Below are 18,410 nucleotides of genomic sequence, written 5' to 3' on the forward strand. Positions count from 1 at the left end.
GTCCTGAAAGTTTTCCCTGCTGCTTGACCTAGCCTTTCCATGTTATTACCAACATCCTTCCAAGACTTCTTTTTTGAATTCAACAACTGTTTGGTTCTATTTCTTTCATCTACGTACAATTCCCTGTCTGCATCAGTGCTTGTTTAGAGCCATTTCTGGTAAGCTGCCCTTGCGTTTACAAGCTGTTCTCACTTCATCATTCCACCAAGATGTTTGCTTTTTCCCATCTTTACACCGAGTTGTTTCTAGACATTCCCTTGCTGTTTCTACTACAGCATTCCTGTATGCCAGCGATTCACTTTCTATATCCTGAACCTGTTTTCTGTCTACTGTTCAGAACTTCTCACTAATCATATATTTGTACTTATGTCTAATTTCCTCATCCTGGAGATTTTCTACCCTTAATTGTTTGCAGACTTATTTCACTTTCTCTCTCCTACGCCTAGAGATACTTAGTTCACTACAGATCAGGTAGTAGTCTATATCATTGAAAAATCCCTGGATAACCCGTACATTCCTAACAGATTTCCTGAGTTCGAAGTTGGTTAAGGTATGGTCTATTGTTGATCTGGTACCCCTACCCTCCCATGTATAGCGGTGAATAACCTTATGCTTGATGAATTTATTTGTAACTGCTAAACCCATACTGGCACAGAAGTCCAATAAACGCTTCCCATTCCTATTAGCTTCCATATCTTCCTTACCTTTACCAGTCACTCTTTTGTATCCTTCAGTTCTATTTCTAACTCTGTTGTTATATTTGCCCATTAGCACTATCCTATCCTTGCTGTTCACCCTGACTACGATGTCACCCAGTGCTTCATAAAACTAGTCACCAAACTGAAACTATGTTGTGTGCAATAGTATTCCTGATGAACAGCCCTACTCCTCACTCTGCCCTTCCCATTAAGTACACTTTATAATCTCCTATCTCTTCCTTGTTATCTTGCCTTACTTGAAATATCCTTTACTACTAGCACATCCAGATGCATCCTGTTTGCTGACTCAGCCATCTCTGCTTTCTTTCTTCCATAAGCCCCATTAATATTGACAGCTCCCGATCTAATTCTATTCCGTTCACCACGTTGTTTCCATGGAGTCTCTTGCCTGTCAAATGGGAGTGGGACTCTGTTACTCCCATAGGTACCGAGCTCGATAGCTGAGTGGGAGTGGGACTCTGTTACTCCCATAGGTACCGAGCTCGATAGCTGCAGTCGCTTAAGTGCGGCCAGTATCCAGTAATCGGGAGATAGCCCTGAATATGGTTTTCCGTGGTTTCCCATTTTCACACCAGGCAAATGCCGGGGCTGTACCTTAATTAAGGCCACGGCCGCTTCCTTCCAATTCCTAGGTCTTTCCTATCCCTTCGTCGCCATAAGACATATCTATGTCGGTGCAATGTAAAGCAAAAAAAACTCCCATAGGTCCGAGGCTTGCTTAAAATGTTCTGAGGTCGGTAAATTCTGTGAAGCAGGATGCTACCCTAATTACAGCGAGGTTCATTAACTAGGACGTGACTACAGTAACCCACACTATGAACCATCATGAGAATTTCAGAAACTTTACTCGCTCTAGCAGATAGTTGTTTTAATACATTTTTGTAAAGGATTGGAAAAAAAAAAAAAAAAAGACATGCAGAAATATCGGTGTGAAATGGCAGTTAGTTTGTTCAATACTTACGTTGTCACGGACGCTTTACATATTACGGCTTACTCGTTGGTCCGTTTTCTAATTCCGTTCCATGAACACGCACGTTCAGTTTCATTTCAGAGGTTAGTTAATATATTCTCATGTCTGGTGGAAAGTGGAAAGGATGGTAAATAAACTCCATTGTCATGAAGCAGCAGGAATAGATGAAATTCGACCTGAAATGGTGAAGTATAGTGGGAAGGCAGGGATGAAATGGCTCATGGAGTAGTAAGATTAGCATGGAGTGTTGGTAAGGTACCTTCAGATTGGACAAAAGCAGTAATTGCACCTATCTATAAGTAACGGAACAACTGTCAAGGTATCTCATTGATTAGTATACCACGCAAAGTATTCACTGGCATCTTGGAAGAGAGGGTGCGATCAGTAGTTCAGAGGAAGTTGGATGAAAACCAGTGTGGTTTCAGACCACAGAGGGGCTGTCAGGATCAGATTTTCAGTATATGCCAGGTAATTGAAAAATGCTACGAGAGGAATAGGCAGTTGTTTTTATGTTTTGTTGATCTAGAGAAAGCATATGACAGGGTACCGAGGGAAAAGATGTTCGCCATACTGGGGGACTATGGAATTAAAGGTAGATTATTAAAATCAATCAAAGGCATTTATGTTGACAATTGGGCTTCAGTGAGAATTGATGGTAGAATGAGTTCTTGGTTCAGGGTACTTACAGTGGTTAGACAAGGCTGTAATCTTTCACCTTTGCTGTTTGTAGTTTACATGGATCATCTGCTGAAAGGTATAAATTAACAGAGAAGGATTCAGTTTAGGTCGAAATGTAGTAAGCAGTCTGGCCTATGCTGACGACTTGGTCTTAATGGCAGATTGTGCCGAAAGCCTGCAGTCCAACATCTTGTAACTTGAAAAATAGGTGCAATGAGTATGGTATGAAAACTAGCCTTTCGAAGACTAAATTGATGTCAGTAGGTAAGAAATTCAACAGAATTGAATGTCAGATTGGTGATAGAAAGCTAGATCAAGTATTTAGGTGGTTTGTTCTCCCATGGATGGTAATGTAGTGAGATTGAATCAAGGTGTAGTAAAGCTAATGCAGTTAGCTCGCAGTTGCGATCAACACTATTCTGTAAGAAGGAAGTCAGCTCCCAGACGAAACTATCTTTACATCGATCTGTTTTTAGACCAACTTTACGGGAGCGAAAGCTGGGTGGACTCAGGAAATATTATTCATAATTTAGAAGTAACAGACATGAAAGTAGCAAGAATGATTGCTGGTAGAAATAGGTGGGAACAATGTCAGGAGGTTACTCAGAATGAGGAAATAGAGGCTAATTTAGGAATGAACTCGATGGATGACGCTGTAGGCATAAACTGGCTTTAGTGTTGGGGTCATGTGAGGCGAATGGAGGAGGATAGGTTACCTAGGAGGATAATGGACTCTGTTATGGAGGGTAAGAGAAGTAGATGGAGACCGAGACGACGATGATTAGACTCAGTTTCTAACGATTTAGTGATAAGAGGTATAGAACTAAATGAGGCCACAGCACTAGTTGCAAATAGGGGATTGTGGCGACGTTTAGTAAATTCAGAGGCTTGCAGACTGAACGCTGAAAGGCATAACAGTCTATAATGATAATGTTTGTATGTACATTTACATTTATATCGAAAATATCATTACACTACTGGGACTTGAAATTAATTTCATAACGCACATAGTTAAGTTAGGTGACACGGTTTGAATAAGAAAACTGAAACGTTTCTCACAGAACTCTCTAGAGTGATAATATTACAATTTTTGCAAATGATTGAATCGGAAGTGTCTTGTTCTGTCCTTTATAATACACAATAGTACCTTCTTTAAAAAGGAAAATGTTACCATATAATCCTGAATACCACCCGCCACCAAATAAGACCCACATAGCTGAATTTCTAACGACAGAACTTGGAAAGAAATAAATCTCATATTTACTTACCAATTATTTAATTTTTGCAAGTGTGTCACAAAATTGCTAATTTAAGACACTTTTCATGTAATAAAAACACAAAAAAGCAACATGATGAGAAATACAACTTTTTCAGTGTACTAATCAGTCACGATTCGTCATCAGAACTATCACCATTGGAACTTTGATGAAAGTTACCTTCCTCACACTACCATCCATAGAATTTATATGAGAATTTCCACATTTCATGAACGTTTTTCTCACCAAGTAGTTGGAGATGCGATTTCATGCAGTCCTGATCCATTGCATAGAAGTTCCGTTTCAGGTTGTTGCAGTTGTCCGGTTGGTGTCGGTGTGTGATCGCCGCCAGACTCGATCCACTCGGTGTAGAGTTTTTTCAATGCAGCTTGAAAGGCCGGTTTGTACAAACATCCAATAGGTATAGCATAAAAGTTTAGCCTTCCTGGAATTGTCAGATCAGTTTTTCGTTTACTTATCAGTTGCTTTATGGCATCTATATTATGCCCACGATAACTGTTGAGCACAAGCGGGCTCTTCTTCTGCATTAAACCTGCCAGGCGACATTGCCAAACACGCTTCACTCAGTCTTCAATTAACCTGCTGTCCATCTAGCCAGATTCTTGGGTTTGAACGAAAATACCAGATGGCAAATTTCCTTTTTGAAGTGTTTTTCTTTTCAGAACCACATATGGAGGAATTTTGGTTGTCAGCTAACGTGTATAACGTTAGTGTGCATTGTTGCTTTTCGTTAACCACCTGTCTTGATAGTGGTGTTTTTAGAGCCGTTAATATGAACTGTATTGTCTAGTGGCATTTCGAAATAAATGGGTGTCTGATCAGCATTTCCAATTTCTTGCCATATCACATAATAATGCAGCATGAATGAATTTTTAGCCTGATAAACAACAGGACACAGTTCAATATCATCAATGTCCTATGGAACTCTGGAAGTCATTTCCATTTTGAAGACCAGAGGTTCTGAAGTATGTTACACAAACACATATTCTGTTGACTTTCTGAAGAATATGTGCATATGATGGTATGAATAATGTAAATAACTTACGTTCATATAATTATTTGCAGCAATATACTCTTTACTTCAAAGTTTTAATTAGTCGTGTGCATGAACAAATTATATAGTTTTCATGGATGGATTTTAAAGATAGTTTAACTGAGCTAAAATATTTTGTTCCCTGTGATTTCGTCTGTTGCTTGTAGTGTTTTATATTAATGCTGTTGAACTCGTAATTATTTGAAGTGAAGAAAATACATGAATCTTTTTTTGCTTTACGTCGCACCGACACAGATATGTCTTATGGCGATGATGGGTTTGGAAAGGCCTAGGAATTGGAAGGAAGCGGCCGGCCGTGGCCTTATTTAAGGTACAGCCCCGGCATTTGCCTGGTGTGAAAATGGGAAAATGTTTTTTTTTTGCCATGTTTTGATGCACTGGGTTCCTGCGTATTTTGATGCACAGGGTTTTTACTAATAGGTCATTTGGAAAGTTGGCAGGTATGCATCTAGAAGTAATAGGACTTGTAATAGGGTCTCGCGGTGTTATTCCTAAATTCTTTGAATCGTTCGGATTGTCTCAATCTCTGAGACGAAAGCCGATCCCGCGGTGTAGGGGTAGCTTGCCTGCCCCTTTCACGGAGGCCCCAGGTTCTATTTCCGGCCAGGTCAGGGATTACCTGGATCTGAGGGCTGGTTCGAGGCCCACTCAGCCTACGTGATTAGAATTGAGGAGTTATCTGATGGTGAGACAGCGTCCCTGGTCTAGAAAGCCAAGAATATTGGCCGAGAGGATTTGTCATGCTGAGCACACGCGATCTCGTAATCTGCCGGGCTTCAGGCTGAGCAGTGGTCTCTTGGAAGGATAAGGGCTGTAGTGCCATGAGACAAAATTGGCATAGTGGTGCTGAAGAAATCATGCCAAATTTTAGTGCTCCACCTACATAAATGAATATTTGTTAAAAAAAAAAAAATCATATATTGAGAGTAGACTAAGTCCGATGGGTTTCTCTCCAATGGGAAACAGTTTTCAACTGAAAATACAGTAGAAGTCCGCTATAGCGAGAATTCACAACAGCGAAAAATTTACTCGCTATAGCGGATTGTCGTTATATCCTATTTTCGTAAAAGTACACATTTTTTATACATTAAAATCAGTATGAAGCGGCAATCAGTTTGTCCAAAACTTGAGTTTTTGCGGATAATATCCACACTACGGCTTACTTGTTTATTTTTCAAAATCTGCTACTACGTGAAAGTGTATGTTTAATTTCATTCTGAAAAAATTACATTACTGTATTTCTCCGCATCCAACACGACTGCCACTTTTTCCTTAAAAAGAATTTAAATCAGGCTTAAAAAGCACTTTGTAAAATAATATGAATGCCTTTCTGATACAGTATGCATTTTTAGACTATTTGTAGACTTTGGACATTGCTTTAGTTATACCATATTTTTTTGCAGCTGTACAATTATTCTTTATTTAAGCGAGTTTAGTTAATTTAAAATTAGCTTCATAATATTGAAGAGAACCCGTTGAAAATTTTCCAGCAATACCTATTCCACGCGTCTCTTCAATACGACGATCCATCAGGAAAATATTCTTGCTTACTATAAATTTGTTACTTCCACTCAGCGTGAGATATAACTGGCTGCCGCTATATGCAGATCTCGCTTGCCGGGATCGGCCAACTTCAGCGGCTACCGATTTATAGGCCTAATCGCGGAATTCGAAGGTCAACGAACGAGTTTATTGAGCCGCGGTATGGTAATTCCGCCCTTGCATTTTTTGTGCACATACCTCATGATTTCCTCTTCAACTTAAAGCATCCTTGTTGCGTGCCACTGAATGCATTTTTTGTACAGTACGCAATTTTAACCTACCTTTGTTTTCATGATAACGCCAAATATTGGCTTTAGTTAGGCCTATGCCCTATTTTCTTGCAGCTGCACTATTATTATACATTTCCGAGTGTTTAATAGTCATTAACTTAAAATTGGCATCATAACATCGACGAGAACCCGTTAAAAATTTGCGGCAATACCTATTCCCCGTATCTTTACAATACGACGATCCACTCACGAAAATGTTCCTGCTGTCTATAAAACTTAATTTTACTAAGCGTCAGGTACAGTAGATGCATTATAACTCTGCTACTGAGTAGCCGTGGCCTTTCTAAGAATTTGAAGGCTGGCATGTTTTGATACCATTCTGCAGATTTGAGAAAATTTTTGTAGAGGATAATAGAATGTCGTTCTCTCTTCACTATTTCCCGAGATCCAGTGATGTTACACATAGACACTGTACAACTGGTCGCCATGGCTAGTGATGTACATTAAAGAGGTGGTCGTTTATTGTCAACGAGTTTTGTGCGTGCGCGCGCCTGGGGGTGAAAATAAGCAGCGTGGTTACTGTGGTATTTGCCGAGCGGTGTTCATTTTATAAGTTATGAATTTCATTATGGTCTGTATTCACTCTTACAAAACTGGGACTAGTTTTGACCCCATATATACTGTACATTCTAATGGTATTAAATAGGTGGACCCTTCCTACCATTTGATCGTTGATAGTAGTGTTCATTATTGTCAGGCCGCGAATGCAAAACGACCCTTGTTTTTTGACATGAGATTCTGAGGGAAAAATGTTGTCTTGGATTCGGAGAAATACGGTATCACTCCAGAGGCTTCTGTGGCAATTATTTCAGTTTTCTTTTTTCATCGGCGTCACATAACCTAACCGTATGTGTATCATGAAAACATATTTCAAACGCACCTCTTCGCTCAAAGTTTACATGAGAGTAGCCTTTCCAAAATTTAAATAGACACCAGAAAATACGAACTATTCTCTGAAATCAGTGATATACTCTGCCATATCTTGAGTTGTATCACATTCTTACTTAATTTCAGTATATAACATGAAATTTAAGAGACTGTTTCTTCAGCCTTTATTTTTAACGAGTTAACAACTGTTATTGGACACATTATTTACGCATTTATTACGAAAACATGTTCTCTTTCATTTTCTTTTTCCTTTACAGAACAGCAGTCGACGGGTATTACTAATCGACTCCGACATTGCCTTCGAATGTCGATGAGAGAGCTCGCTAGTGGACATAGCGAGGAAACGATACCGAAGATGATTGATCACATGCAGTATAATGACTAGGTGCATAAATATCGGTGAAATTTGTGCGCGCTTAATCGCTCGTAATAACCGATGCGTCAGTGATGGGGCTCTCGCTTTAACCGAAGGATAATACACAGTTTAATATTGGAATTTTGGGAGGGACAGACAAACATTGTCGTTATAACGGGGTTATCGTTATATACCGTACTCGCCATACCAGACTTCTACTGTATATTTAAGAAGAAATTTGGGACTGTCATGTCTTAACATTGTGTACAAATGCAAGTGAGAAAGCAGAGAGCAACATATATCCCGTTCAGCGGGCACAGCCAGCCACCCTAGGCACTCGTCCATAAGGCTACATGTCGCTCCCCCTTTGTGGGAGTGGAAAGGTTAAGAGTACATAGATTAGGTATGTTGAGGCTGAGCATATTCTTAGATTTTAGCTAGTGGCCAAATTTTGTACTCGGTGCTCCTGGATGTTGTCATCCATGATTTCATCATCATAGTTCTCATATTTGTTGCCACTAGTAGTACTTTTGCCCACCCCTCCCCCTTTTTTTTCACCAGTAGCTTAACGTCGCAACGACACAGATAGGTCTTATGGCGACAATGGGACAGGGAAGGCCTAGGAGTTGGAAGTGGCCATGGTGTTACATCCCTTTTCATGAACATGTACATAGGTTTTCAGAAGTGTTTTTCTTTTTTTTTTAAGCACGACATAAAGTGGACTGACTCTGCCATCTGCAGTTAAGATCAACGTTGTGATGCAGCATACTACTACTACAAAGCAAACATGCTGTTGGTCGAGAGTCATCCACTATTGGTTGACACGGAGCCGACCGCAGACTACCGTATACGAGCCATTTGCTATTGGTCAGAAGTCAGCCAGCGGCTATTAGTAGCAATCGACACACCCTCTCCTTTCCATTATTGTATTTCACCACCATTTCTGGTCTTTGAGTAGGAATTGATGGTCTTGTTAGTAGTGTAGTAGTTAGGTTGTGACAGCAGTATAGTAGTTGTTTTCGTGTGTAAGCTAAGTCAGTTGTGTCTCAGAAATCAAGTTACTCGTCCCTCTCAGGCTTTGAAATCTTTACTCAAGTCTGCGGAAGTTCTTTCGCTCTTCAGTATTCTAGGCCTAAACTTTTCATGACTTATTGCCTTCTTTTGTTATCGTGGAAGCCATTTCTTTTCAGTGTTGACTCAATTAGTTTATAACTGTTAGGTTCTACAGTCTGTTAAAACTAATTTATGAATAAATAAATTTAGAAAAAATACCTGAAAAAGAAACAGCATTTTTCATTTATTCTAGTTTAATTAAGTTATTAGTGTTTCAGGTATAATTTGTTGTTACAAGTTTCTTTTTCAGGTATTTTCTAAATTTTATTCATCCATAAATTAGTTTCGGCAGACTGAAAAACCTAGCCATTATAAATTACTGCCATATGCCATTGTCTTGCATGCCAGTTATGCACTCGAGCACTTTTCATTGTCTGTGTTTCCAAAGCATTATCATCCTTCGTTTTCACCAGTAATTAATGAATATAGGTTTGATGCCAAATTCATTTCCTGCTGAGCACACTCCAGTGCAAAGTTTAGGACTCTGTTGTCCTTCGGCTTGAGTGCATGATTCTTTCATTTTTCCTTACTATTCAAGATTTTCTCTGGCAGTGAGAATACAGGGTGTCCCTTATAAACCCAGACCGAGCACATGGGGTTTTTACCCTGCGGTACAGCAGCTGCCTCAGTCATCTTACGTCATGCGCCGCTGCCCTGCTTTAAGCGTGTATCAATCTTATATGAAATCTTACCTTATAAAAGATGCTGGAAGTGTCATGCCTCATAATGAGGGACTTCATAAACAACATTAGGACTTTCTGCACACCAATAACAAGAGTAACGACTATTCACACTACCATTAAGATGAAGCCAGGACTCATCCGAAAAGAACACAAGCTGTGGGTTGAATAAACGATCATTCACTGATGCAAGATACCACTCACAATCTCTCACTCTTTTGGCTGGATTAGCAGGTTTTAAACAATGGGCCCGTGTAAACTTGTGCTGTTTGATGTGTAAACAGCTTTGTAGCTCTGTGTGCAAAAGAAACCGAAACCCCTACTTGTGCTAATGTTGTGATGGATTTATTCAGTTGCGCTAATGTTGTGATTGATTTATTCAGTTGCACCGATGTTATCTAGCTGTTCCTCTGTTAAAACTCATTGTGTGTGCACTTTTTTTTTTTATTGAGCACTGAGCCAGTAGTTTTAACTTTATTTACAATTACATGAATCTGTGCTCATGAAACAGGAAACAGCTGAAGGAATGCATCACGTACCCGTCAAACAATTCATAAAATAACTTTTTACGCACGAAAATTTGGTGTTGCAAGGATAACTATCTCACCGTGTTAATAGCTGAGATTCACACTGGCTATTGATGCTAGGTCGAACACTTCCAAGGTCAAGAATTATGTGCGTGCCTCCCGTACAGCTTCTTAAGTCTCGGGAGAGTAGAAACGCCGCTCAATGCTCTGAGGTTATAAAAGAGATCCTGTATATGCACTTACTTTCTTTATGTTTTCATTGTTTATTTTATTGTGTGGGATGTATCCATTTACTGATTTAAGAAATCTCATTTTGAATTATTGTGTATTATTGCTGTAATTCCTTTTATTCACCCATGTCTTGCTGCCTTAAAGAAGAAATTGTACAGCATTGTTTCATACTCTGGTGGTAGTGGTCAGGGCCACCCTTCCCATGCCATAACTCATGTTTTCTTCCTCAGTACCATTAGGTTATGGTCATTACAGATATTAAGCCTATGTATTGGTTGTAGAGGCATGTCATCAGTGTCCTGCAGTATGAATTGATCATCAGCGTACAGTTGCATACCTGCCAACTTTTATGGTTTATCCGTAAAATTTACGGGAATTGCAGCATTTTATGGTTTTACGAATGGACGGTGTCATTTTATGACTTCGCGGACAAAAATTTGAGGCAACATTCGATAGTCGCTCCACTTCGGTACAATTGATTGTTTGCGTGGGTCGAAGCAAGCTTAGGTCTTGGTCGAAGGCAAGTCCACGATAGTCGATAACTCATTATCTGATATGATTGGTATTTTTGACCATGTGATGTGATGTTTGTGTTGTTATTTGAATTTAATTTAAAGCTGGGATAACAGTTCTTCCGTGTGAATCTTTGGTGTCGACACGCTCTGCTCCGCAAATTCTTTGTTCTGCCCCGTTCACTTGTTGTGATTTAACCTATATTCTTTGACCACGCGAGTGGTGTTCTTTGTTTATGAACAGTACTTCCAGACATTTAAATCATATTCTGTTGATTTTCCGTGCATAAGTGTTCGAGTTTTTGTGTTATAACTTTGTGCTTCACAGTTTCCTGTATTCGTTGGACTAATTACATTTGCTCCAGTGACTGGGTATACTGCTGTTAGCGAAGCCCGTTAAGTTTTAAAGAAGAATTACATTCTTTCCACGCGTGCGCGTGTGTGTGTGAGCGCACGCATGCACGTTTTACCATGTGCATATTCCTTGTTCACGAGGTCATCGTCGTGTTCATTTAATTGTTTAGGACTTTGTGTGCTTTGACATGTTTTCTTTGTGTACTTTGACATGTTTTAATGAAGTGTTTTACTGCCTTGAGTGTTTTATCATTTTATGTGACGTTCAGTGGTCCAGGTTCCTTTTGATGTTTCAATTTTTTCTTGGACATTTTCATATGCTATATTCCTATTGTTGATTATCATGAATAAATCCAGCAAGAAACAGTACTTCCAGACATTTAAAGAATTATATTCTGTTGATTTTATGTGCATACTAAAATGAAGTAAGGAAGAAAAAATTGCCTTTTGCGCGGTATGTGGGTGTGATATTAATATTGCACATGGTGGATGGAACAATTTAAGTGATGGTGTGTTAGTTATTGGCATTCAGACTTCCAACATAGTGAATGATCTCCAGGATACAGTTAAATCCCTTTTATTTTTGTCAGTGAGAAACTACTTTTGTACTGCCTGTCACTACATCATCAATGATTTTCCACTCAAGGTTGATGTGTTAAAGCATGCTCAAGTTGCTAGGTTAGACAAAATTTAAGATGCACAGTTTGTTTTCTTTCATTCATTTTATTCTTGGAAAGTTTTCCTATCATGTTATGCAAGGAAGAGAATGAAACTACAGATGAGGTGGTGATTGAGTTCAGGTTGATGACACTTTGGTTGCAAATCACAATGTTGCAAGCGATTCCAGTTAGGCACAAATATCAAGAATTTGTGGAGCCTATGGACTTCTTAAGTATAACCAAATTTCTAGAGTAATGCTGTCTATTCTCACCATATCCTATAGCAATGCACAATGTGACCCTAATTTCAGCCTTGTGAAGAAAAATAGAACAGAGTTCAGATCATCCATGTCCAATGAATCTCTGGAGTCTATTTCTATTTTGAAGGAGTTCTAGTCGTTGTTATGACAAAAATTTTCTTGATTTTTTTGCAGGAAGCTAAAAAGGCCACAACTATGACTTTCAAGTCGAACTAGCGCTTGATTTGCAGTGTGTATTATGTTATTTCTTGCCTGTGTTACGTTAAACGTGTTATATTGTTTAAAGCCTTTTTCAGTTATCGCATATGTGCTTAATTTATCAAGGAAGTCCTGTTATGTGTGCTCCAAACTAATAATCACCACTCCTGCTGCTTTTTAACATGGATTTCCTCTTGATTGTTATATTCATCTACAAATCATTGGCATATGATATATGTAGATATGATTTCTTTGAAATATTCCGTGTAAAGCATGAATTCTTGTATTTTGTAGCCTGGAAGTATAATTATTTTCGTCAAGCCAGGGTACGTTGAAAATCATTAGATTTTTTGTCGCGCATGAGTTTTACTGATGGCCCTTTTCAAAAGTTGGCAGGTATGCAGTTGAACAGCATTAGTGAAAAGCTGCTGCCTTGACACACTCCTTCATTGACAGCTTTAACCGTGTTCCCTTAAAACCTAAATCTAAAATAATTTCTGTCCTTTATACGAATCTTACCAATCTGATGCTTGGGTTATCCATGCCTTTCCTTATTTTCCCACAACTTTTTCCTATCAAAAGGTTTTTGATAATCTACTAAGGCAGAGGTGGAATGTTTTCAAATTCCTTCATTTTTTCAAAATTACAAAACTTGTTTCAAGCTGATCACTGATAAGACACTCGTCTTGCAGAATGTTTAGGAAACGTATTCTTTATAATTATCGTAAGAATTTCTATCTCCGTTTTTGAAGAGCAATTTTTGTTTGCTTTTCTCCATTCATTTGTTTTTGTAACTGACAGCAGAGGCTAATAAGATGTAAATACCCAAATTTAAAAAAATATCCTGTTATATTTTGTCACTTCTGAATTTTTCCTACATGTCCCAGGGACTTCTTTGATATCTGTTATGTTGATTTCTTTGGCAACATGTTCTTCTGCGACCACCTCTTAATTTTTCTGCCTGTAGTTCTTGAATTATTACCATTGTTCTCGGTAGTGTTATATCTATGTTTGTTCTTTGATTACTTTTTTTTTTAGCCCCCCCCCCCCCCCCTCTAAAAGGGTTGTATTAATTTACAAGCCATTTCCTCCCTGTTTTGGAAATTTTCCTCTATATTGCTAATTAGTCTAACTTTTTCAACTTTCCTTTGAATGTGTAACTTATTTTATAACTTTAATTTTCTGGAATTTGGTTGTACCTTGTATCATTTTCAAGTAGGATATTTGTCTTATACTATTTCTGAAAGTTCATCATGTAAATTTTGAAGCCACTCAATTTTCTGAACAATTATTTTCCCTTTCCATGATCTTCACTGGCTGTTCAATGAATTGCTGAATTTACAAATTGTAACACTTCTTTCTCACTTTTCTTACAATTCAATGGGTGTCCAAGCTAAAATTAATTTTGAGATCCTTTCAATTTTTTCAGCCTTCTTGGACTGGACAATCTTCCTGACCTGGAGGACTTGGAATCCAAACTTAGTGCTTATTATGCTAAAGTGGAGAAAGATACCGGTCTGTCTAAAGTGTAAGTTAATCTTTGCTACTATTTTTTCATGTGTGTACCTGTTAGCCTATCTTTTGTTATTGCCTATTTATGGTATCCGTATTTTACAGCTGTTCGGTTGAGAAATTGGATGACAGGTATTCACATCTCAGCTTGGATATTTCCCAATTGAAGTATTTCCTTCATGCTGATATATATTGCCTGAGATATGTACATCTGTTTATGAGTTACATTGAAGTCAGTGTTGTAACATTGCTTGTTGCAGCAGAAATGAGGATAAAACTGAAAAGGAGAAAAAGAGACGTTCATCTAGTCCTGGGAAGAGCAAACATGTATCTCCTAAGGTGATGTTTGTCCATCATGATGACCCTAAAATGGAGGAAAGTTTACGAATTAGAGGTTAGTGTTATGCTCTCCTTTAAGATACTTGTTCTTTGATGTGTTTACATTTGATTAGTAAGCCTGCATGAGCCTTTATTGAAATATGTAATACAGATAGGAAGCTAGGAAGGATGAAAACATCGGTTTAGGGAACAACATAAAGGGGAGACAAAAGCAGATTCCACATTTTCAGTCATTGTTGTGTTCATAAACGAGCACTCTACTCCTAATTAATTTCTGATCAACTTCTTCTTGACCCCAAATGGGCTCCTTTCTGCTTGTTTCAGAATCTGTTGCACTTCAGTAAATGTTACTTTTCTCTGCATCCACATGAACTTGGATTGTAGCCTCACCAGCACTATTATTCAGAATGCTAACAGTAATGAGTTGAAGCGCTATATTCTCAAGATATGTCTTCGCCCTACAAATACAGAGCCTTTTCTGTTGCTCTTCATTATTTGTGAATATTTGGTCTTCCACTTCAGGCAGAACATCTTACTATATTTTCAGAATTAATCTATGGTAGTTTTGATATCTTTTTTGCTGTTGTTACACGATGGTTCATTGAGTGGGTTACTATAGTCATGTCCTAGTTCGTGAACCATGGGCAATGGCTGAGTGGCATAGTACAAAGTTAGTGGTCCTGAGAGTCGGGATACCAGTTGCTACGGAATGGGAGTGGGCATCTCGAACACATTCCGAGTCATGGCCTTCCTTGTGCTCAGGCGGCTAGGACAGTACAATCCACCGGTGGTACCTAACCCGTTAGAGGAGAGATCCCCACTTGGACTATGTGTAAGTTGGGTAGCATCCTGCTTCACAGAATTTACCGAGCTGAGAACATTTTAAGCAAGCCTCAGACCTATGGGAGTAACAGAATCCCACTTCCATTTGACAGGCGAGGGACTCCTTGGAAGCAACTTGGCGAACAAATGGAATTTGATGGGGAGCTATCAATATTAATGGGGCTTATGGAAGGAAGAAAGAAAGTAGAACTGGCTGAGTCAGCAAAGAGGATGTGTCTGGATGTGTTAGGAGTTAATGATATTTGGGTAAGGGGGGATAACGAGGAAGAGATGGGAGATTATAACATGTACTTGACGGATGTTGAAAAGGGAAGGGCAGAGTGTTGGGTAGGACTGTTCATCAGGAATGATATTGCATTCAACTTAGTTTTTGTTTGGCACGTAAATGAGTGAATGATATGTGTAGATTTGGCAATTGGAGAAATTAGGACGAGAATTGTTCCAATGTATTCATCATGTGAGGGTGCATAGGAGGATGAAGTTGATAAATTTTATGAAGCATTGAGTGACATTGCAGTCAGGGTCAACAGCAGGGATAGAATAGTGCTATTGGTAGCCGATAGGAATGGTGAGTGTTTGCTAGTATAGGATTAGCAGTTCCAGATACATTCTTCAAGCATAAGGCTATTCACCGCTACACTTGGGAGCACCGACTTTGAAGCAGGAAATATGTCAGGAATGTGTGGGTATGCTGGGGATTTTTTGATAATACAGACCACCATCTGATATGTAGGGAACTAAGTATCTGTGGGCCAATGATAAAGTGAAATCCTGTAAATGGATAAGGGTAGAAAATCTTCAGAACAAGGAAATTAGAAGTATATGGATATGATTAGTGAAAAGTTCCAAACGGTGGACAGTAAGCAGGTTCAGGATGTAGAAAGAGAACGGCTGGTATACAGGGATGCTGTAGTCAAAACAGCAAGGGAATGTTCAGGACAAACTGTGTAAAGATGGGAAAAAGCAAACATCTTGGTAGAATGATAAAGTGAGAGCAGTTTGTAAACATAAAAAGCCACGAACCTACTACGCTGACATGGCATCCCAGCTGGCGGATAGGGGGGGTCCTAACTGGCTTGCCAGCGGACTTGAGCAAAATAAAATAGCTCCCGTGGATCAAACACACATCTCGTGTGGGTGGGGGACGCAGACGAAGAATACACCCATGGTATCCTCTGCCTGTTGTAAGTGGCGACTAAAACAGGCGACCCAGGAATGATCGAATTAGAACCATGAGACTACTTGTAATTAGTACCATCACGCGGAGAACACCATGGGCCTCCTTTACTTGCGCATAGTCTCACTATGTTAGATACACAATAGGTTTGTGATCAGTAGTGACAGTGTGTGAATCAGGGTGAGTTTTACAGTACCTGTGATTACTACCACTATATGAGCGACTCCATGGGTGAGCGCCATCTTGGGTCTGCCTTGCCTATGATTAGTACCTATGGTAGGAACACCACGGGATAGTACGAGTCCCTGTGATTTGTACACCTATGCGAGGAACACCGTATATGTTTGTGTTGTCTGTAAATAGCGCCGCAATGTGAGGAACACCGTAGGTCTGCATTACATGTATTACAATACCTGTGAATAGTACCATAATGTGTGTAATACCGCGAGTCTACGCTTCTTTTCATTACAGTAGAACCTCGATGCATCCTTTCTGGAACGGTTGTTTTCCCGTATCCGTTGTTCAATTTATTCAGTCCCAAAAATGTTCCATGTAAACCAATGTTAAATTTCCCCGCATCTATCGTTCCTCGAACTATCGTTTTATCGTATCGATTGTTAAAAAAATATTAGCCCTCATTTACAATTTTCCCGTATGTATTGATCATATTTAAGAAAAATATACGTAAAAGTTTTTTGAATTTAAAGCAACAGTTGAATACTCTAGCATATAATAGCGGCGACATGTTACGCAAAAATGTATGAGCGATTGAGTTGCTAGTCTTGATTAAGGATCTCGTAGGCTGGAGAGCTGTCCATAGGTTGTTCTCGTGCAACCTCACTACAAGCCTCCTGGTGCCAACGCTTCTCCTCGACCCACTAACCGGCCCCTAGAAGTGTTCTTATTTACAAGAATTAAAATGGAGGCACTGAAAAACTCTAATTTGCCACCATTTTCTGTGCTATTGGCTGGCTAGGGCTGCCAGCTTAGTTGAAAATGAGAAAATCTCACAGTTTAAAATAGTTTCAGCGTGCACCGGGTATGTTTTAATTAGTCACAGAGTAGTTAATCGCCTTGTACCTTGTGATGTGTGTGGGATGCTAGAGGCCTGGTGACCACTTTGTTGCCCCCTGCGCAGTTGTCTTTTTACAAGTCGGATCTAACCAAGCCAGACCAATAATCTTTTCACTAGCCTGGTCTTGAAACTAAATCCCAAGTTGGCTGCATCGCTTAGCACCGCTATAATATCGTTTGCCTTGTTGAATTTCCAACCTCTGTGACATTTTCCGAGCCGCGCCATGTACGATCTCTAACCTATCGTTTGCGAATGGTCTATGGAATCTTTAATCAGATCAAAAATTAGATGGATGGCTTTTCCGGCGTTTGCTCTATTAACCAGCGTTTCGTCTTAGGTCCGACACTAGACTCCTCAGAGTGGGATGTGTCAGACCCTACCCACTGACGCTGGGGTGTATGCAGGTGAACTTACCAGAAGCTTATTTATTGAAGCACAGTCTGATAACTGCATACGGGAGATAAAACTCCACAAAGGAATTAATGCCCGCCTAGCAATTCCAAATGGAAATTCTAAGTTCCCTCACATCCCACTCTGAGGAGTCTAGTGTCGGACCTAAGACGAAACGCTGGTTAATAGAGCAAACGCCGGAAAAGCCATCCATCTAATTTTTGATCTGATTTTAGATATGCTCTATTGGTGGAAAAGAATCTAATTCCCTCTATGGGAACTTAGAATTTCCATATGGAATCTTTACCGAAATACAGGTTATGCGCCATAGTATCCACGTATATAATTAATTTGCAATAAGAGAACCGACCTCGAAGGTTTTCTAATGACTACGCGATGCAAGGAAAAGTGAAACAAAATGGTGTAAAAGTCACGCTTTTTGTTCTCATCGCGTACTTCATGATTTCAATATTTTGATACCGTTATGTATAGTATGAGGATGTCCGGCTCCATGGGTAAATGGTTAGCACGTGTTGGCCTTCAGTTCGAGGGGTCACGATTGGGTCGGGGTTTTAACTTTTGTTGGTTAATTCCGACAGTTCAGGGTCTCTCTCTCTCTCTCTCTCTCTCTCTCTCTCTCTCTCTCTCTCTCTCTCTCTCTCTGAGAGAGAGAGAGCGCCGACTTATGCATTAGGATTCGTCGTAGGTAGAGGTGCATTTTTATGAGCGCGTGGATTGCCTATCATGCAGCAAATCGAAAAATCTGC

The 18,410-nt window shown here is 39.4% G+C and overlaps 1 protein-coding gene across 5 annotated transcripts in view; it reads left to right on the plus strand.

The window, feature by feature from the left end:
- Positions 1 to 18,410, plus strand: part of LOC136873919 (peptidyl-prolyl cis-trans isomerase 1) — a 250,589-nt gene that overhangs the window by 214,478 nt on the left and 17,701 nt on the right. For 4 of the 5 annotated variants that reach the window (XM_067147266.2, XM_067147267.2, XM_067147270.2 and 1 more), the window contains 2 exons: positions 13,737 to 13,835; positions 14,080 to 14,213. In XM_067147266.2, the coding sequence (XP_067003367.1) occupies positions 13,737 to 13,835; positions 14,080 to 14,213 (233 nt within the window). The remainder of the gene's footprint in view (positions 1 to 13,736; positions 13,836 to 14,079; positions 14,214 to 18,410) is intronic. The other variant, XM_067147268.2, reaches the window with a different exon arrangement.

This window comes from Anabrus simplex, chromosome 5, assembly GCF_040414725.1.
Source record: "Anabrus simplex isolate iqAnaSimp1 chromosome 5, ASM4041472v1, whole genome shotgun sequence".
NCBI classification, from domain to species: Eukaryota; Metazoa; Arthropoda; class Insecta; order Orthoptera; family Tettigoniidae; genus Anabrus; species Anabrus simplex.